The 23,230-nt window shown below is 40.6% G+C and overlaps 1 protein-coding gene across 8 annotated transcripts in view; it reads right to left on the bottom strand.

Annotated features, from left to right (window-relative positions):
* The window catches only part of Kcnq1 (potassium voltage-gated channel subfamily Q member 1), a 318,938-nt gene that overhangs the window by 203,899 nt on the left and 91,809 nt on the right, over window positions 1–23,230 (bottom strand). For all 8 annotated transcript variants that reach the window (XM_005064141.4, XM_040751016.1, XM_040751022.1 and 5 more), the window contains 2 exons: window positions 22,920–23,042; window positions 21,854–21,995 (listed from right to left, as the gene is read on the bottom strand). In XM_005064141.4, the coding sequence (XP_005064198.1) occupies window positions 21,854–21,995; window positions 22,920–23,042 (265 nt within the window). The remainder of the gene's footprint in view (window positions 1–21,853; window positions 21,996–22,919; window positions 23,043–23,230) is intronic.

Raw genomic sequence — 23,230 nt, forward strand, 5'->3', positions numbered from 1 at the left:
TTATTCCAGTACTAGGCATGGGAGTTAGGGCATAGAAGGTAGAAAACAGGCAGATCCTGGGGGCTTACTGGTTAGCCTGCCTGCCTGAAGTAGGGATCTCCATGTTCAATGAGAGACCTTGTCTGAAAAAAATAAGGTTGAGAGTTACGAAGACCCCAGTGTCAACCTCCGGCTTCTATTTACACATGCATGGGCGAGTGAATGCTTTTGTATACACAAATATACACACCCCACCCTACATGCACACACATTTTTTAAAGTGAGTGATTGTTGAAATGTTATCCCATATTTACAGCTGAATGAAATGATGGGGAGTAAGGTTCTGTAGCACTCTGCTTAACACACATGCCCTTATTCTAGTGTTAAGGGATAACTGTGACTCTTACCTCTCAATGGAAAACAGAATTTATGAAACAGCAAGATGTCATATATAAACCAAAGTAAAAAAAAGTCCAGAAAGCCATATTATTAAAATGAGGCTGATAAGTCACATCATTCCTTGATAAACCATAATATTTCTTGAATTAAGAAAACAATTCAATATAATTAAATAATATAAAATCTACTATATCATAACTGACATGCCAGATGTGGTTGGGACATGCCTACAGCTTATGAATTTGAGACCAGCATAGGCCACATAGTAAGACACCATCTAAAAAGTATCTAAATGGGCTGCTGAGATGGCTTGAACAATTCTGACAACTCAAGTTTGATCCCTGGAACTTACACAGGTTGAAGGAGAGAACTGAATTCATAGTTGTTCTCTGGTTTCCAGATGCGGGTTATGGCATATATCCATACTCATATACACCCTTCTTGTGACATGAGGTTTCTGCGCTTTCCTTATAAAATAATCCCATTCATAAGGACCTAATTATGTGCAAGGTTTAACCTCCTCTTACCATAGTAATGGCAATTAAGATTTCAATCTATGAACTTTGAGGAGCATTGTCTTTCAGTTTACAGTGTGTACAAACAATAAAAAGCATTTTTAAAAGTTTAACACCCATCCACGATGGGACAGGGGCAGGCAATCCACATAATGTACTAAGAATAGAAAGAGACTTTTCTTCACTTGATAAAAGACATCTGTTAAAAACTGCACCTGGTGCTGGGGATGTAGTTGAGTTGGTAGAGTGCTTGCCTAGCATGCAAAAACCCTAGGGGGCAATACTCAACTCCACAAAATCAGGGTGTGGTAGTACATGCTGGTAATCTCAGTACTCCAGTAGTGGCGGCAAGGAGGTTTAGAAGTTCAAGGTCATTGTCAGCTACACAATGAGAGCAGTTGAGGCCAACCTAGGTTACAGGAGATCTTGTCTATAAAAAAGAAAACAAAACAAAAACCCCATACCTGATAATATACTTAATGGTGGAAGACAGAATGTTTTTCCCTTCTAATCAAGAATAAGTTAACTGAATATAGTGACACACAACTTTAATTCCATCACCCCAAAGGAGGAAGAAGAAACATAAGAGTTAGATTTTATCTTGGGCTCTAGAGTTATCTCACAAAAAAACACTTGCCCACCCCCAATTAATTCATGGGATCTGTCTCATTAGTTCTATTAAACATTACATAAAGGTTCTGATCAGGATAATTAGGCAAGGAAAAGAAACAAGATTGGAAATAAGTAAAATTGTATTTGTAGATTTCATCAAGTTTGTATCATAGAAAAACCAATCATATTTTTATGCACTGTGAGGGACCAATGAAAATAAGAAAATAATTCAACTTATAAAAATTAATAAGTCACAAAATATGAATGTACTGAAGGCCTCAGAAATATACACTTAAAATCAACATAAAAATTGTGGCTTTTTTTTTACCATAATCAAAAGAAATAGATCTAACAAAAGTGTAAATGTTATACTCCAAGAGTGACAAGACACCACTGAAAATAAAGGCCTAAATATATGGAAATATTATCTTGTGTTTATGGATTGGAAGACTTGATGTTAAGATAGAAATGTTCTTCAAAATAATGTAGAGACACAATCCTTACCAAAATATCATTTGGCTTTTATGGAGAATGACAAGTAATGTTTAAATACACAAAACTCAAATGATCCACAGTAGCTAAAGCAATCATGAAAATCAGTCAGGTTAGAGGGCTCAAACTTTTCCATGTTTAAATTTACTATAAAATAACAAGGCAGTATGATCGTGGCATCAAAAAGACAGGTCAGAGGGGCTAGAATTAGGGTCTGAAAACAAAACCAGATAGCTATGGTCAGTGGACTTTTGATAAAGGTGCCATAAGAATAAATGAGGGAAAGGACAGTCTTACGAACAGATTTTTCTTCAACAGCTGATTATATATGTGAGGGAAATAAAGTGGTCACTACATGTAAAATACAAATTGATCAAAGACTTAAAATAGTAAATTAAGCTGTAGAATTCTTTTTTTTTTTTTGGTTTTTATGAGACAGGGTTTCTCTGTATTGTTTTGGAGGCTATCGGTCCAGCCTGGCCTCGAACTCACAGAGATCCGCCTGCCTCTGCCTCCCGAGTGCTGGGATTAAAGGTGTGCGCCACCACTGCCCGGCTAAGCTGTAGAATTCTTATAAAACAATATAACAGCCAAATCTTTGTAACCAAGAGATAAACAAAGGTTATTTTAGATATAAACCAAAAAGAATATAAAGAATTGATTCATTGGACTTTGTTAAAATTTTTAAAATTTTATGCTTGAGCTTATACTAGAAAGAGAGATGACAATCCACAGGTGTGAAAGATACTTGCAAATCATTTTTCAACAGAAATTATAGTAGGAATATATATATATGTACACATATATATATAATTCAATATATACAACACTCAGAACTCTTAAAAACCAAACATACACACATACAAAAAATCCAATAAAAATGAAGAGTATGTGGCCTGGTTGGGTGAGGCACACTAGCACTTATGAGGCAGGAGCAGAGGCAGAGACAGAAAGATCTCTATGAATTTAAAGCCATATTGGTTTACACAGCAATTTTCAGGCCAGCCAAGGCTACATAGTGCGACCTTGTCTTTTAAAAAATGAAGACTCTAAATAGAGTAATGAAAATATACAATTGTTAATAAACAACAAACAACTAAAAATGTTTGACTTCGTTAGCTATTTAGAAAAGTAAATCACAACTACAATGACATACCATTTGGTATCAAGAGATTGTGTGTGTGTGTTAGATTTTTTATGTATATTAGAAGTTTGGGCTGCATGTATATGTGTTGCAATATGCACATGGCTGCTGCCTTCAGAGGTCAGAAGTAGGCATCAGATCCCCTAGAATTATAGTTATGGATGAGTAAGAGTCACTTTTTGAGCATTGGGAACTGGACCCAGGTCCTCTGCAAGAACAAGTATCCTTAACTGCTAAGCCATCTATCTCTCCAGCCCCCCTTTTAATAAAGGGATTGGTGAAGATGTGGAGAAATTATGCAATGCTTATGCACTTCAGATGGGGATGCTAAATGCTACACCCACTTTAGAAATCACTTCAGTTCCCACAATATACATAAACTTTTAAATAGAAGTTCATTTCCATATTATTAATAATAATGAAAAGGTGGAAAGCAAAATGCTCACCAGCTAATTAGTGGGTCACCAGAATATCGTATATATATATATATATATATATATATATATATATATATATATCGTTGAGCCTTTTTGATATGTACTATAACATGAATGAATGGATGAATATGACTATATTCTAAGTGAAAAGCCAAACTCAAAGGACCACAAATTGTGATTCTATTTATATAAACTGTTCAGAACAGTTTAGCAATTGTTTGAGACTTAGAGTAGCAGAATGGGGGAAGTGTTAGAAAAAAGATGCTTAAAGGCATACTGATAGTAATGATGGCTACATAGACTTTAGGCTATATGAAACTACCAAATCCATTATCTAAATGATAAATTGCATAATGTATTAGTTATTTTTCAATAAAGCCATTATGGATAATATAGGAGGGAGTATTTCATTTCTAGAAGTGGGCAATATTTTTTCATAGCTCTAGTATCAAAAATTATATTGCATGGGACCGGAGAGATGGCTCAGCGGCTAAGAGCATCAACTGCTCTTCCAGAAAACAAGGGATTGATTCCCAGCACCTATATGGTGGCTCAAAAATATCTATAACTCCAATTCCAGGGATCTGATGCCTTCTTCTGGTCTCTGCAGATACTAGGCACACACCTGGTGCACAGACATACATGCAGACAAATCACTCATAATTTATTCCATAAAAAGAATAAATTGAAATTTATCAAAGTAAAACAAATGGGTATGAGGAGATGGATCAATGGTAAAACATAAACAAGAAGACCAGAGTTCAGATCTCCAGAGCCTATGTAAATGGCAGGTGAGAAAGGAAATCAGCCTGTAATGCTGGTCTCAAAGAGTAGATATTAGATTCCTGTAGGAAACTGGCTTTTGAAGCTAGCCATGATGGCAAGTCCTGGGTTTTTATTTCGAGACCCTGCTCCACAGAATAAGGTGGAAGAGAAACCAAGGAAGATTCTGACATCAAGCTTAGATCTTCAAATGCGTGCGCGCACGCACATGCCCGCGCGCACACACACATGAAATAATAAAAATAAAAATATCTCCTATAAGGACCTTATTAATGGGATGAGATGGATAACTATAGTAGGCATGAAATACTGACAAATCATATATTTGACTTAGAGCTGCATTTAGAACACACACGAGAAGAACTGAAAACTAAACATTAAAGAAAATTCTGTTGGAAAATTAGCAAATCATTTAAATAAACTTTCCACTGAATGGAAGAATGTAGGAAAAACCATTTTGGTAAAATACAGATTTAAATCACAATAAGAAATTACTGCATCTAATTGGTAAAATTGAAAATATTGTCAATATTAAATGATCTATGGTAGTTCCAAATTTGGAATGACCTAGATACCTGTGGATGAGCAAATGGTTTAAAATGTGGTATATCCATTTTACTTAGTAACAAGTCTGAATAAACTACTGATATATACAACAACTTGGATATTTGAACTTCTAGGAAATTATGCTGAGTATTAAAGTGGTCAAATTCCAAAAGATGTACTTGATTCTATTTATATAGCAATCTTAAAACAGCAAATCTAGAGAATCAAGAACAAAATAGTCATTACTGGGAATTAAGGCGTGGTGGGAGGGAAGTGGGTGTGGCTATGAAAGTGCAAACAGGAATCCTTGTAATGAAAATGTTCTGTATCACTGAACCAGTATTTCCATCCTCCATAAACAGTACTGTGGTTTTGTTACTACCAAGAAAAACTAAATAAGAGGTGCATGGGATCTCTTTGATCAATTCTTACAAATGTATATGAATGTCTAAAATAAAAAGATTAAAAGCTTGAATTTTGGAAGTATACAAAAGAGAACCAGCAAGATAATGAATAGGGGAGTTTGCTGCTGAACCTAATGACTCAAGTATGAATCCCAGGATAGAGGGAGAGAATAAACTCGCACAAGGTTTCCTCTGCCCTCCAGGAATGTGATGTGGCATGTGTATGCTACCCCCCATATATGTAAACAGTATAAGTGTGCAAAGGATATGAATACATATCTCAGTAGGAAGATACTAACTGACCAATAAGCACATGAAAAAGTATTCAACACCATTTATAAAACATATCAAGAAGAAATCAGGTAACAAAATACTGTGTACAGTTTTTTTTCTTTCAGGACTTTTGAGTTGGGGTTTTATAGATGAAGAAAATCATTTTTGTAGCTACCATAATAAAGACTAGTTACAGAAAGTATCTTAATCAGGATAAACATTTTTATGAGGACTGATATATTTGCAAGGGCTTAAAGCATATCCACAACAAGGTCCATCTGCTTCAAGGTATATAGTAGTGACCACACAGTGGAAAAGCAGAGAGTACCTCAGTGAAGTGATCAAAACAACATTACCATTGAAGATCATCATATAACTCAGGACATGGTACTCTAAAAGAAGGACACTGTATCATTTGTGGAATTTTCTGGAAGGGAATATACAATCTGGGTTTAATCATAAAGAAATATCAAACAAACCCCTCAAAAGTAATTTTGATATCAAAAAGAGACCAAGAGAAACTTGAGATATCCAGGTTCTTGGTAACTAAAGATATACAACTAAGGGCAACATGGAACACGGGCTGGAATCTGCAATGAGGGACAGATGCACCAAAGGATTTTGTTGTGTTCGCTGACAAAAGTGGAACATAGGCATTAGATTGTTTTAGCGACTGTATGGATGTTTAATTGCAGAAGTTGATGTCTGTTATATCGCTTTCAAAGGGAGGAAATTTGATGTTGTCATCCTCTTTAAACTGTAGTGCAGTTAGGAAATAAATTGTTAGGAAATACACAGCAAAATGTCTAGGGGTGAGGGGCTGTAAAGTACAATGCCTTTTCACATTTTGCAGAGGAACACAGTGTACAAGTATGCATATAAAAGCATTGAAATGAAAAAGCAAATAAGGCTGGAATGTTAGTTAATAAGTGTACCTCAAATCTTAATGAAAGATATGAATATGTTTTATATCTCATTCCTTCAATGTTTCTGTTTTTCATCATTACTTATGAATAAAATGGTTTTATTATGTTTAAAGAACCAATGATGAGATGTCACAGTATTCCAGTGGTTTGTAACTGGGGCCAATTTTACCCTATCTGAGGAGGGTAAATTTCGTAATATGTAGAGGGTTATGGGTTATTTGATTATATTTTTGGTGGTCATAACTGAGGGGGTACTGTGTTGGCATCCTGGCAGAAGCCTGGGACTCTGCTAAACATCCTACAGCACATGGGACACTGTTGACAAAGAGTTATCTCCTGCCAAATGTCAATGGTTCCGCAGTGGAGTATCCCTGCCCCACTTGGCTAACAAGATGGAAAATCGCTCTGCCAATAATGGCTGGCAGAGATGCAGGGAAAGGGGAACCCTGCCTGTGGAAATGCGAGGTCAGACAGCATTTGAGGAAAGCAACCTGGCAACATGCATGCAGTTTAACAATGCACCCATGCCTGTTTTGGGGGGTGGGGATTGAACTCCATCCCCATCAATTTTCTAAGTTGAAACCCTCAGTTCTAATATTTCAGAACATAACAGGAGATCAGACCTTTAAACAGACAGTTGAATTGAGTCCAATTTTACTGGTGTGCCTATAAAGAAGGGGAAATTAGAACACAGAGAGAGTCCCAAAGTGTGACTCTGTAGACAGAAGACGATGTGAAGACACAGGGATATAGAGACCATCTGCAAGTCAAGGAAAGAGTTTTTAAGAGAAAAACAACCTGCTGGCACTCTAATCTCAGTCTTGTGGCCTCCTGCTTTGTGAGAAGCCTGTCGATTCAGCATTTGGTTTTGACAATCCCTACAAACTAATACACTCTGGAAGTTCACTGCCTAGAAATAAAAACCTGTACATTTGGAAGTTAGTTTAAGAAAGACTTTAAAAAATCAGCTTAAACCTAAAACAAAGTATGCTTCAAGCAACCAAGAACATTGTGGTTCAGGTACACCAAGAGGAATGAAGTAGACAATATAGAAATGAGAGATAAATAGGAGCTGCAGTGGTGTGACTGTATGAAGAGCAAGCAGCAGAAAACCATACATAATGTGCCCCCCCTTTGTTTCTAAAACAGCAACAAGAATCCCCCATGATATGCATGTTTGATTTCATTGTGTATTATATGAACATCAGGAAAGTTATAACCTTGATTTCACTGATGTGTAACAGAGGCATAAAAAGACAGTAGCTGGACCAAAGTCACATAACAATCAATGGTGGAACAGGGCTGTGACCTCAATAAGCATGGCTGTAAGTAGTACTCTGAGCACTATGAATTTGCTTCTGTTTTTAAGAGCATAGCTGCAAAGGAATGATTTAATTTCAATATTTCGAAATACTTAGGTTATTAAGTTGGGGTGGGATGAATTTGGGAATAGGCCTGGATAAATAAGTAAATAATAAATAAATAAATCTATATTGATAGATATATAATCCATCTTCATGTATTTTATCTGTGCATGCAGACAAATCTGTACCTCACAAATGAAGAAGGTCCCTTTTTAACTTAGGTATGTGGAACATGTCACATCACAAGTTACAAATTACAAAAATAATGCTCTTATTTTTAGACTTTGATGCTGCAAAGAAGCTCTTTCAAGAAAACTAGGGCTTTTGCACACTGCATCCTCTTACTGTAAACCTATTAAATCAGAAATAAATAACAGTGATAAAAATGTATTGCTTAAAAGTGAACATTTAAAAGAACTCTAGATTAAAGAGAAAAAAATTATATAAAAGGGGGGATGAAATGGGCCATATTTCATACTAAGTCTTACATATCACAACTAAAACTGTGATCAGAGGAAAATTTATAGCTTTTAGGATGCCACTTGGTAAAGGGACTTTAAATGAGTGAACTAAATATTACACTTAATTAAGTTTAAAAAGAAAACACATAAATTAAAGGTAGTTAGGAAGATGGAATTAGTAGATATCATAGCCCAAGATGACTAAGAAGAAAATAAATGTAGACAAAGGTAGTTTTATGATATTAGAATAAACATAATATTTTAATAATTAACAGATTAGATAAATCTCTCATGAACTTGACTAAAAAAGCAAAACTATAAAAACACAGGCAAGAAAAATTTATAGAAAAGAGCATAAACTACTGAAAGAAAATTAGTTGCTACCAAGTGGCAACACAGTTGAAATGCTTCAGGAAATTACATAGCAATGAATAAATTATCCCTTAAAGCATTCACTAAACTAATTTAGAATATATTACCACAGAAAAGACTAAAAGCAGTTATGATTTTGTATTAGGTCCAGATGGTTATACAATTTAGGTCTATGTAAATTTTAAAAATTTACACTTATTATGTGTGTGTGTGCATGTGAACACATGTGCATGCAGGGAGATGGTGGTGGGGACACCTCACAGCATGTGTGGAGGCCAAAAGAGAACTTGTTGGAATTGGTTCTCTCTTTCCACCATGTAGATCCTAGTGATCAAACTCAGGTCATCAGGCGTGGCAGCAGGTATCTTAACTCACTGAGTCACATTGTCGGCTGCTATTTAGCTTTTAAAGAGACCTGTCCCTCACATACAAAAGGACTTTGGGTGCCCATCTCACAATGAGAGTTGCACTCTCATCCTGGACTCTTAGGGGAGGGTCTAGACCTTGCCCTGGATGAAATGACAGACTAAGGACACCCCATGGAGGGCCTCACCCTCACTGGGTAATGAGAGGGTACTGGGGGGGTTGGTGGGAGGAGGGGAGAGAAAGGGAGAGGGACCTGGGATTGACATGTGAAGCAACCTTGTTTCTAATTTAAATTTAAAAATAAAAAAAGTTAAAAAAGAGACCTAATGGTTTCAAACTGTTTTAGAACACAGGTAGATTTTTAACTTGCATGGCAAAGGCATGGTGGAAATGGTCATACTCTGCTGAGCTAGAGATTCTATTACAGTTAGGATCAGATATCAGGGCTGTGCCTCCTACTGCTGAAAAGCCATCCTCATAGCTTTAATGACTGATTGATGGATTGCCATCAAGTAAGCAGATCTTCATAGACGAATATTTGCAGTATTTTGCTACTTAGCAATTACAGACATCAATATCTCCAAACAAAAATACTTTGCAAATGAATAGAATATATAGAAGAGTTGAGAACTGTGTACAGTCTTAATTTTGATATCCACTGAGATTCCATCCATTTTTTTTTTGGTTTTACGAAACGAGGTTTCTCTGTATTGTTTTGGAGGCTGTCGGTCCAGCCTGGCCTCGAACTCACAGAGATCCGCCTGCCTCTGCCTCCCGAGTGCTGGGATTAAAGGTGTGCGCCACCACCGCCCGGCTCCATCCATTTTTTTCTTCTACCATTAATGACTAAGGCTGTTCCCCTATATACTCACCCACTGAATAGTATCAGTCTTTTATGTAATAATCAAAGAAATACCCTTTGCTTGAATTTTCACTCTATCATATGTGAGCCAGTCCAGCATCTTTATACCCTGGAATCAGTAACATTTCCTTTTTTATTCTCTCATTTTCTCAGTGTAAAGAGCTTTGAAAAATAACTGAATGAAAACAATTCACTCTGTGCCTAACAATACGAATGGCAACTGTTTCCCAAGGTTACCACTTCAAACTTATTTTTGGTGTTTTCTGCTGTGCAAATTTTATATATTCTGTTACCAGCTTTCCTGAGGTACAGCTGGCATATAATAAATGGCACGTGTTTAAATTGTAGGATTTGGTAACTTTTGACATGTGTTGAAATCACTGCCACAATTAAGGTAATGAGCATATCCAGTGCTCCCAGAAGCTTCCTCTTGCCCTTTTGGACTTCCCCTACCACTGTTCCACCCCTCGGTAATTATTGACCTTTCTGTCACTCTAGGTTAGACTTCATTTTCTAGAGTGCTGTGGTAACAGAAGACGACAGTATGAACTCTTTGTCTGGCTTCTTTCACTCACTGTAATTGCTTGGTGATTCATCCATGTTAGGTGTATCAATAGTTCATTCCTTTATACTTCTGAGTAGTATTCCATTGTATAGACACAGCACAAATTTGAAAAAAACTCTATTCAAACGCTGACTGCACTTGGAATGTTCTAAATTGAAAAGAGAGAAGGAGAGAGAGAGAGAGAGAGAGAGAGAGAGAGAGAGAGAGAGAGAGAAAGAGAGAGACAGAGAGACAGAGAGCTGAAGAAAGAAAGGAAACCACTACCTGTGTACACTTCAGTAACTAATGATGCTTGGCATTGTCTCACATGCTTCTCTATATGTCTTCCATTCTATGAAGTATTGGTGTAAACAGTTTTCCCATTTTTGTAATATGTTACTTGTCTTATTTTTAGTTTAAAGTGTCCATCACACATTATGAATATAAATTCTTTTTTCAATGAAAATATTTTTATTTTTTATTACAATTTCTTTAGTAAATGATTTAAACATATCTTCAGGGTTATAGTAATGGCTCAATGGGTAACTGTGTTAATGTGTAAACAGGGAGGCAGGTGTTCAAATCCCCAGTGCCCCAAACCTGTCATGACTGCACATACCTCTAACCCTAGCATTGGGGATGGGGTGGGCAGAGTCAGGCAGATCCTGGGAGCTTGTTGACATGCTGGTCTGGCTGAAGACATTGAATTTCCAATTCAGTGAGAGACTGCTTCAGGGGAAAAAGGTAGAGAGTCATAGAAAAAGACACTTTGTTTTTTGTGTGTTCACGGGCATGCACAATTGCACACTCACATGCAATACACAGCACAGTACACACAAAATAACTTATCTTTTTATTGTGACTTTTAAAAAGCATGCTTGGGAAGTCTGACCAATTTGTTCCTAGAACATGCTTTAGATGTTGTGTCAAAGATATCCTTAACTACATTGTTTTGTCCTGTAAGTTTTAGCCATTGAATAATTAATTGAGTTCTATGACCATTTTGACTTGGTTTTTGTGAGGACGAGGATACAAGTGTTTGAAATAGATATTAAATTTTTCCATCTTGTTTCCCCCTCGCCCTCCCCAAAAAACTCATAACCTTTACATGTAGTTTAGAAATCATCTGTCAGGGTACTGGAGAGATGACTCAGAGGTTAAGAACACTGGCTGCTCTTCCAGAGGCCCTGAGTTCAATTCCTAGCAACTACATGTTGGTTTACAACCATCTATAATGAGATCTGGTGCCCTCGTACATGCAGACAGAACACTGTATGCATAATAAATAAATGAATCTTTTAAAAATGAAGTCAGCTGTCAGCAAATATGAAGGTTCACCTGACCCACATTGTGTTCCACTGACTTATTTGCTTCTCTATGCTGATAGTATATATCTAGTTAACCCCCACTCTTGTTCAAGTTCAAAGTTGCTTTAGTTATTCTAGGCTATCTGCATGCTGGTCTTTGACTGACTTTACACTGAATTTAGAAAACATTGAAAATATTGAACCTTGTAGTTTGTGAGTCTAACATGTATCTACATTAATTTTTCTTGGTTTCATCAACATAGTTCTACAGGTTCCAAAGGAGAGTCCTTTTGTCAGATGCATTTACATATTTCATATTTTTAATGCTACTCAGAGTACTATTTAAAAGCTTTCAATTCTAGGCTATTTGCAACTAGAATTTAAAGTAGAATTTGCTTCTTGCAAAGTTACTTTGTATCTGTAGCTGAAATGAATCTGCATATTCCAATGGGCAATCTGACACATCAACTGTTCTACATAGACAACCAGGAAATCTACAAATACTGTCTACTTTATTTCTTTTCCAATTTGCTGTTTCTTACCTTATACCACAGGCAAGCATCTCCAACTTAATGTTGAATAGAAGTCATAAGATCAGATGTTTATTCTCCTGACATATGAGGAAAGCAATCATATTCATTGAATATGCTAACTTCAGGGTTTTATCAATAACCTGTTTCAGCCTAAGGAAGCTTCTAGTTTCTATTAGATACTTTATAATCAATCATTGCCAATTTTTTTGCCAAATACTTGTTCTGCATCTTCTGAGATAACTATGGCTTTCTGTTGTCACTTATTAATAGGGTTCATTTTACTAATAAAAAATCAAACTGACTTTGCATTTCTGAACTCTAGCTGATTATTTAGCTTAAAATGTTTGGCTTGATGTTTACAAGTGATATCTACCCACAATTTTCCTTTTTGTAATGTTTTTGGCTATGTTTCACATCAGGGTACCGCTGGTCTCAGAACTTAGAAGTATCCCTTCATTTTATTTATTTAAATAAGAAACTATCTAGATTTTGCTTTTTCTTAAACATATGACAGGGTTCATCAGGAAACACCATGATTCTGGAGTACTCTTCTGTTTTCTGGGTATTCACAGATGATACTTGGCTTGCATTTTACCTTTCTCAAGATATTTGCCATTTCATCTAAGTTGTAGACTTTAGTAACAAAGAGTTGTAAAGGATAGTCTTGTGGTTTTACATCCTGTCATTTGCACAAAGCCGAACATCTCATTTCTGACACTGACAAGTTACGACATCACTCCTCTTTTAGTCTAGCTGGTTAGTCACTTACTGATTTTTTTTCCTGGCCTTAAAAATCAACATTAGTTTCGTTTTTTCATGTTTTTATTTTCCTACTTTCCTTCACAAATCCTTATTTTCCTTATATCTACTTATTTTGGTTTACCTAGTAGTTTTATAGTTCCCAATGTGAGGCTTTCTTTGAAGTGCTTGCATAGTGCTAAATGGTCCTCCCATGAACTGCTTTAGCAGTTACTCTACACTGTAGCATGTTGTGTTTTCACTTCCATTTGATTCATAACATTCTACATTTTTTCTGAGATTTCTTCTCTGACCTTGTTATTTGGAGACATGTTCTTTACTTGCCATATATTTCAGAATTTTCCATCTTTTTAATTTAATTCTATTGTGGTGAAAGGGCACGACTTGAATGATTTTAAACATGAAGTTTTTTCAGAATATAGTCTGTCTTGGCATGTGTACTCTGTGTAGCTGGCAGCCATATTTATCCTGCTGGTTAGGGGAAGAATGTTCTACCAGGGTAGTTAAGTCAACTTGATTGAAAGTATTGTTCAGATCTGCATTTCTGTTGACTTTTATGTCTCACAGTAGCATCTCTAGCAATAGAGGTATTAAAATATATAACACTATTTATAGATTTTTCTTTCTCCTTTTGTACATATTATATGTTGTATGTTATACCATTTTCCCTTTTGCTTAATAGTAAGTTGTCTTTAGAAACATCAATTCATGGAGCTGGAGAGATGGTTTAGCAGTTAAGAAAGCATACTGCTCTTTCAGAGGACTCTAGTTTGGTTCTTAGCACCTACATTAGGTGGCCCTATAGCTCCAGCTCTAGGATATCTGATAGCTCTGGCCTATCCAGGCACCTGCATATGCCCCCTCACATAATTAAAACAAAAGTATCAATTTGTTAGTCACCAACAATTTAAGCATCTTACATATACATCATAGGACCTGATATGGAATATTTTCATCATTATTTTTCTAAATAGTCACAAATTTGGGACTTTATTTCCTCCTTGGGAGAATAAGTTTAAAGGCCAGGAAAGTGTAAAGTGCTGAATCCAATTCCAATGAAATAAAAAATTTAAAGCTCATGGGGCACTTTCCCATAAGATCCAGCTAGTTTTCAGAGTCTGTGTAGCAGGTGAGCACCACAAAATTATTGACATAAATATATGCCTAGAAATAACACAAACCAGTTTCAAAAGAATTTAAAATGATAGGCATTAATGCTCATGTCACAGTAAGTAGATAAAAGCAGGATTAAAATTGAGCATTCAACGTGGACCCAACCCAGGGATGACAGTCATCAAAGTTGGGGTGTAGCCAGGGAGAGCACAGTTGCCCAAAACCTAATAACAGTAAGACGGTAGCTGGTTTTTTTTAAATCATCTTCTGTATTCATGCTTCACAATAAGTATAATTTAGTTTTCTAATCAGAAACCATTTATCTCTTAAAACTTCAAAGTAGATATTTTTTCTTAGAGATACAGGCTGCAGTATGAAGACTAATGGGCAGATGTGCCAGGTGGGAAAGTCCAGCCATGGGCCAAGACAGAAATGGCTAAGTAAGACACTGTTAGACAGATGAGGGGAAACCAGTCTCTTATAAGTCACATGACCCTTCTGGGTATAGAGGAGCCATTATCAGCCCACATTTCCATCCAAGGTGGGCCCATTGGTCAATCCACTCATTGGTCGTGCAGACTAGACTTGAGATGACAAACAGGAGGTGAAAAGGCAGGGTGATATGACAGTGTTATCAGTGACAGCCCCAAAGAGAAGGGGAGTCATCAAGACACTGGGAACTGAAATGAGAGTCCAGATGCAGTGCTGATGAGAAGGTTCTGATCCAGGCTTAAAACGTACTCAAGAAGCTGTGACCAGCCTTCCCACTGGCCTACCACAGTCTACACACCATCACTGAGGTAGGTTCTCTAGCCCCAAAGTCCTGACCAACTTCCTCATAACACTACTGTGAGTTATTTGTGACAACTGGGAGGGTCATTAGAAGTTTTGATTAAGTCCTTCCAGCAAAATTCCTGGACTATATTACACCTGAGGCCCAGAACACAGGAGCAGGTAGCAGAAGGAGCTATACACCTACTATTGTCATACATTCAGGGCCCTTCCCTTCCACCCTGGTGGCTCTGGTGCAGCATACTGGGAAGACAGAAGTCATAGAAGAACTGTTCTTGCCTCTGCCGCTGGCACTGAGCTAACACTTGGAGTTTCCCAAGGCTCATCTATAAACCACCTGCTTCATAGTAACCTGGGTGCCTGTTACAGATTCTAGGATCTCCCATCATCAAGACAGCCTAGAGTATTGAGGAGTGGGTTTTTAAATCTGCTACAGATGAGCTCTGGTCTGTGTGGAGAGAGCTTTCTTTGATACAAAGAGGAAGCTCTGTCTCGAGCAGCAAGCAGACCCTCTCATAAAGTTCCACTCCCTGCAAGTACCTAGGAAGGTTTGTGGAAACAGAACACCTGCCTTGTACATACCTCTGGGCTCACCTGATAAAAGTGGCTCTGGAATCAGCCCTGAGAACTGACAACAGAGCAGGTGCAACAGGGCAGAACGCATAAAACCTGAACCAGGTGACTTGGGACTCAGCCTACCTGAGTAGTCACACGTGGGCTCTGATACCTGTAAGTGAAGGTGAATCTTGAGTATTCATGAGGCAAGGAGTGGTAACTGAGACCCCTTCCCTATTTAAAACTAGGTCCTATAGAGGCTGCACTAATATCAAAAGAGTAGACTCAAGGGAAACATGAACAAAGCAAACAAAATATGCCCACATCAGTAGATTGGGGAGTGAAGGAAATTAATTTGCCTTGGTCTATTCTTCCTGGTCTATAAAACCAAAGGGCCCTGCTTGACCTGTATGACAGAGACCTGCTCTCCAAGAGATGGGTCTCTCTCCACTCTCGGGAGAGGAGTTCTCTAGAAAATCAGACTAAAGCTGAGTCCCCAAAGACCCTGCATGGGTTCCCTGAGTTATCCTGTATGAGAGAAGGTACAGCACTTCTAGAGTAATGCGCCCCTCAGAAACCCCCCAAGACAAAAGTTACTGTGAACAAGAGCCGGCAATACATGGAATTAGACCCTAAGCACTGCAGATGTTGAAGTTATCAAAAGAGGCCACAAAATAAACATGCTCACATGACTTCCAAACAAAAAGTTGCAATATGAAATATGAGACATACAAGGTGCTAAAACCAAGATGATTTAAAGCTCCACATGAGGATGCACAGAAATGAGAAAATATATGGTAACTAAAATGACTGTCTCTGTAGATGAGTAAGGCAGTGGATGAGACATGCCTGAAGTTAGGAATAGCAGCATGTACAGATACAGTATGGATAGCCTAAGAGACATGAGACAGCCAAGGCCACAGTGAGATGGTCCAATAGAAGATTCTGGAAGGGAGGCTTAGAAGATAATTCAGTCTGAAAGTGTTTGCTTCACAAGCATGAGGGCCTTGGTTTGATCTCCAGAACACATACACAACTGCACGGTATGGTGGACATGAGCTTGCAATTCCAGCAGTGGGGAGACAGAGATAGGAGGACTCCCAGGGCTCAATGACCAGCCAGTCTAGCCTAATTAATGAACTATAGATCTCATTAATGAGAGAGTCCACCTCCAAGGAGGAGATGGCGTTTCTGAGAATGATACCTAAAGTTGTCCTCTGACTCCCACACATATGCATATGTATACAACAGTTTCCAGTAGATATTGCAAAGACTTTGCTTGCTTGATAAAAGACATAAGTCCTCAGATTCAAGAGTCAGTACCACAACCCATGTTAAAAAATGATCACCACTTTGATACATTGTAGTTTATATGACACTAAACTCAAAGGAGAATTTTTAGTCACCAGGGGTATAAAGGTCATGTACAAGGTATGTGTATGTAACATTCTCCCCAACTGAATCATCATCTAGGAGCAAGGAATAATTAAAAGATGCAACCCAGCTGTGACTGATTGCTCACCAAGACCATCCCTAGAGGAAGCCTAGACTCCTGGAAAAAGAAAGGTCAGCTGAAACTGTGCAAGCCTCAGTGTTCACCCCAGTAGTGATGTGAACAACTCATGCAGAGAACTGTTTAAAAAGGCAAAACCAAAACAGTGGGCAACATATGCCTACAGGTGTGTGTATTGTGGGGGGTAGGTAGGATGACAGTACCTAGAACCCACCCAAGTCTCATGAAGTTCAGGAGATGGGTCCACATGCGATAGTGATCAGCAAAGCATTGAAAATGTAATCCCTGTGGGGGCCATAGAAATTCACACACAGGCAGGTACCCAACTTGGAGTGGAGTGCACCCAGAAAGCACCTGTCATTGATAACTTTGTGAACTCCTGGGAGTCAGGGCTGCTGCTTGACACACATTGGCAGACCTAGTACACTTGAGGGAACAATACAGTCCCACCCACAATAGGATCTCTGCATATAATGCCTCTGCTCCATCTCTGATAAACAGCTGCCAGTATGTTAGATGTCCACTAAGCCCACAAATGATGGGGGATGCCCTTTCTGTATGCTGTAAATATATTTCTCTATGAATGCAGCTGTTTTGGCCAATGGACAGGCAGGATGTAACCAGGCAGGAATTATAGGTGAGGCTACCAGTCTGGGATAATTAAGGGAAGAAGAACTCAGAGAGTGAGTCACCAGGGAGATGCCATGTAGCTGCCAAGGAAAAAAGAGGGCTGGACATTACCTGATAAGCCAATATCATGTGGAGATACATATATTAATAGAAATTGGTTAATAATTAAGAGAGCACTATCCAATCAGAAGCCTGACGCATCAGCCAAACAGTTTATAATTAATATAAGCCTCTGTGTGTTTATTTGGGATTGAAGGGCTGCGGGACTGGGTGGGACAGAAACTTCCATCTACATACATGTGAGTGTACAGGATTCCTGTGGGCAGTAACAGTCAGGTCACCAATGTTGGGCTTCTCCACCATCTAGAGCTCTGGGCATTGCTCTGCACTTCCTCCTTGGACCTGGATATCAATCCCCTCTGAAGGCTAGTAAGTTGAACGGCATGTGACTTGAGTCCACCAAGAGTGAGAGACAACACCTCTCAGGCCTAGACAGTTCCATGCCCTCTCTAAGCTTTGACATTACCCCCATCTCCACTAAAGGCACAAGATCCTGGCAAGAGTGGTGGGCCTTCCATGGAGGAGAAGATTCCTGCCTACTTTTCACAGTGTTTCTTTATAAAGGGGCACACACCCCATTTTTCACAGCAGAGTGGGCTGTGCCCTGATGTTACCACAAAGAGACTCCTTCCCTTACCTGCTTCCACCAGGCCTAGTTCATCATACCTGAACATATCCCATAGGTGAGCCCAGAAGAGTTTCCTGAGGACACATGTGTGTCCTTGGAAGGTCCCTGAAAGATTCTGGGCTCTGCTCAGTCATCTTTTAATTGGGAATAGCACTGTATCCCACTTTTCCCTTCAGCATACACTGAAAGGATTGTGTGTAGGTTGACTTTTGCACACCATGAACAAGTATGTATCCTATGTTAGGACAAGATGATGGCTTCCTAGTTCTTACACACAGATGAGGTCCAAGTCCTGGTTTGGCCTGGCACTAGAAGTCAGTGTGACTGCTTAGGCTCTGCCTCGTGGGAGCAGACACTCTGGGGTTTTCCCAGTGATGACATCCCTCCCCCACTGGGATTAGCACCTGTCTCCATGCCAGACTGCTCAAGATTCCCAAGAGCCTCTTGGATAAGGAGACTTGGGTATATCAGGTAACCTGTGGGGTAGGGGTTGCCCCCAGGTCCTTAGAGGGGCCAGACCAGTGGTTCAGTCTCCAAACTCTGATGGCTCTGGACTAGGCTGACTTATCTCATTAATAGAAAGAGACGGCTCGGTGTGGGAGCATTCCACAAGCAGTGCTGCTTTCTCCGCTCGTGTACCTCATTAACATGCCACAGACATCACTGCGGACTTCATAACACTAAGCAGGCTGAATGGATGGCAGGGACACTGCTGCCCCGTATTCAGAAAACATCGAGTGATGCTTCTCCTGGGCAGGCACAGGGCTGCATCCCTGCCGCCTCTGCTCACGCCCAACCTGCCCATTAGCATTAGCAGAAAGCCCCTATTTGCATTGAGACAATGGCCCTACCCCTGAAGCAGAGCTGCAGGGGCACTGGGCATTTGTTGGCACAATTGCCCTTTGTGCCCGCTCCAGTGGGCAGGCGGGGAGTATGTCCCAGGGGCTCATGGAGATGTGGCCAGACCTGAGCCAAATCCCCATGCCATCTGATGAGGACGCAGCAGCTTGGCGCTCAGTAGAGTGGGGCCCAGGCTGGGTCCTGACAGACGGGATGCCTAGGGTAGCCTTCAGGAGCAAAGAACTGCCACAGCCCCTTTCTTGAACACTTCCCACCCTCCTGCCAAGATGTAGTGGTGGGAACAATGACACAGGACACAGGTCAGCTGCCCCCAGACAAGCTGAACTTGGTAGACTGGGGCCCTGACACCTGTGAAAAGGAGGATGAGGAACAATGTTGTTGGTTACCCTCTGCTATACCTGAAACTGTCCTTACAACTGCCAACAAGCTGGAAGTTTCTGGAACATTCTACTTAGTCCCAAAACATTCTGGCAGGCCCTAGGCATTGGGAATAAATCTGAGAAGAGGTGGAACAAACCTAAATGACAGTACAACAGAGAGGCAGAGTATCAACACAGGAGACAGTGTTGGACACACATTATTGATCTGGACCCTTAGTTCCCATCCTACCAAGGATGTAATATCAGTCCCTATTTCCTGCCAGGCACAAGACCTGTCCACATGGTACATGGGGCTGGCCATGCCTCTTGGCAGCCCAGACACCTAACAGGACACTCACATGAAGCCTTCCCTTGGAGCCTGGGACTCGTTGAAGGAAAGCAGGAAAAACTCTGAGCAAGAGGCAGGATTCTGACTGCGAAACCAAGAGCACAGGAGCCAGCACCAGGCCCTGGGTTGTCTAACATTGCTGGAATGAGCAAGTAGTCAAAGGGGAAGTGAGATAAACACCTATTCCTCTGGAAGAGGATTCTCCCAACCTCAGTTGCCAAGGCTCAACTCTTTTAGTCAGATTTCCCCTCTACCCAGGACTGCATCTTGAGCAGAGACTTTAGGAATATTTGCAAGGTCTCTCCCTCCCTGTCCTCTTGGAAGTGGTTCCTGGACTACCCCCATTCATGGAAACTTGGGTCTCTTAGATAAGATAGGAAAACATTTGCATAGAACTTTCTTGAACATCCTCATGACATCTCCAGATTCTTTAGAAGAGCAACTGCCATGTAACAGTTTGCTAATTGATTGAGTCAGAGAACTCAATCACTGCACTGTGCTGTCTGGACCATTTATCTCAGTATGTAGTCCTGAGAGGAAGTAGCCAGCAGGACTCTGTAACCGGCTTCCCAGGAGATGCTGAGCAAAAAGCATGTGGTGAGTTGAGCCACATCCCGGTCCTAGTGACAGATCACTATCTCAATACCCACACTGACGCAGAGGAAGAAAAAGACCAGAACCATTCAAATTGAGTTATAGACAGCTGCTAGAGAATTCAGTTGTTCACCCTGAGCTGGGCATTGAAGCTTTCAGAAAGATATGAGAGCTGCAGGGAGAAGTGGGTGTCTTCCACACCCACCTATGCTATCTCCCAAGGGTTATGTTACAATCTCAGAATGTCTACTTTCCATCTGGGGTCAGGAATGTGAGAATCCTAGACCCATAAAGCCCCGTCTCATGGAAAAGTGCTTGATAACAGAAACAATACATGTACCTCTGGAAAAGTCTCTCTGGTCACTGGATACCTTGTGCTCCTGCTGTGGTCCCCTGAAACAAGGGTCTCCAGACCAAAGGAAGGATGTGTCAAGAGTAACCACAGCCTACCTGCCCTGTAGCTGGTGATCCAGAGGCACATGGCGGGGCATGCCATATTCCCACTGTGTGGTCTAGAAAATATGCCTGACCTCTCTGATTTCCCTTCTCACATGTGTATTACAGGGCCTCTCTGTGGCTTAATGGAGGCAAAACTTGAACCAAGGCCCAGGCATCCAAACCTTGGACAGGCCTACATTCTTATTACCAGGACCCATAAGCCTGGCCTCACCCAAGCCCCACAGTAGGATGAATATAGAGGAGTAGCTCTAGTGACACCAGATAAAAACCTAGGGGTACATAAGAAATGTCTGTTCATCAACATGCTGACCCCAATGCCATATGTCCCCATGATTTCACCAGCCAGTCATTGGCCCTCCAGGGCCTACAGAGACCTCACCTTTACCACCCTTAAACTCTGGACTTCCCTGTCAGTGGGCAAACCTCTAAGAGGTCACCCTAGCTATTTTTCAAACACAGAACTTGGGCCTTGAAAGAGAGAAGTCCAGTTAATAGGACATACGTTTCACCTTCCCTTTTGTGGCCAGGTCAGGCCATGCTGACCCCCAACATTCTAAGACAGTTGTAGGTATCCTCTTTAACAGACTGGGTAGTGTGTACCTCCTTGGAAAAAACAAAGGGAACATGGCGTCAACATTTTCAGAAGCTTCCAAGTCTACTCTGCTTTCCATCCTCCTGTAGCAGAGACCTTGCTTGGGTTTCCAAGGTAGGCAGAGGCACTGTATATGCTATGGGGCCATATGAACAGAGTGCCAGGAGAGGACAGGGAATGGGTGGCATGAGAGCTCCCCAAGCTAGATTGATGCTGCTTCAGGGTCAGCACTGAATGCCCTGCCCCTAACACACATGGGAGCTTGCTTACCTGAGCTGTCATAGCCATCAACGGAGAAATGGTCTGGCCTTCGATCCTCTGGGGGATCATATGTGATGTGAGGGACATTGAACATTTTCTCTCCAGGACCCATTCCATTATCCTTGTCCAGCTTGAACTTCTTCTTCTTTACCTAAAACGTCCACATGATGAGAGATGGTTCCTGAGCAACATCTGCCAGATCATCAACCAGACCCCAAAGCCCCTGTAGAGTCCTGAGTTTGTCCTTGAACTATGTACCCTCGAAGGAACTTGGGTCAGGGGCTGAGCTCCAGGACCCTTAAACATTGGTGGAGTGAGGCTTCATTGTGCTGACGCTGCTGGAGGGGTCAGGGTGTTGCTTGGCCCTCTATGAGGCACAGACTAAGAAGGGCGAACAGACAAACAAACAAACAAAAAATATGCAAGCTCACACCAGGACAGTATGGCCGAAGGCCAAGGCAGCAAAAAATGTGGTGGGAGATACACTGGAAGCACTGGAGCCTCTTTAAAGAGGGATCCTGGAGATAGTGGGGGAACAGGGAGTAAAGTCAGAGAGAGCATTCAGACATCGGGAAAAGCAAGTTCAAGTGTCCAGTGACAGTTGGAAGCTGGGAAGGTTGTCTCTTCAAGGAAAGTGAGGGTGAGGGCTGGGAAAGGAAGAGCCCCCACCTTTTCCTCAGTGCTCCAGAAGTTGGAGCCTACAACTGCTGGAACTTCTCCTCTGTGGTCAAGAGCTCCAATACATTTCCCTTCTGCCTGTTTTACCCACCAAAGAAAACCAGCACCAGGGGCCTCTCAAGAGCTTTCCTTCACAGCTGGTAGAGCCAGCCCATCCTATTCCAGAAGCACTTTCTTTAGACCTATCCTGGTCTTGGTGTGGCCAGTCCAATATGACTCCAATGGTGGGGGATATGAGGACAGCAGGGATCAGGTCAGACTTCCTCCAACCTCAGAATGGTGTGGATGCCCGGATGAGCCCTACCTTCAATGGCAATACCAAGGTTTCATGCTCAATCTCTCCAGCTCCCTGAGCTGCTAATATGCAGTCCCCATCCTGGTGACTAGTAAGGCTTACCATGACAGACTTCTTAGGCTTGGGGCTGGGGGACAGTAGAGCATGGCTCCGGGAAGGCTTCCGGACATATATCTTCCAGGTAGATGAGTCAGTGTTCTCAGCAGCATAGCATCTCCATGCAGTCTAATATCAGGCAGAGTGGAAAGGAGAGAGGGGTCATTAATCCAAGCACTCAAAGGTACCTCTTGGAAAATCTTCAGTCCCCCACCCTTTCGGAGCCCTAGGCCCAATTTGTTCCTAGGCCCCTTGCCTGACAGTAGGACTTGGCCCTCTAGGGCTAGGAAGGGTATTGCCTCTTGTATCAATTATCT

Source organism: Mesocricetus auratus, unplaced genomic scaffold (genome assembly GCF_017639785.1).
Source record: "Mesocricetus auratus isolate SY011 unplaced genomic scaffold, BCM_Maur_2.0 Super-Scaffold_4256, whole genome shotgun sequence".
Lineage (NCBI taxonomy): Eukaryota > Metazoa > Chordata > Mammalia > Rodentia > Cricetidae > Mesocricetus > Mesocricetus auratus.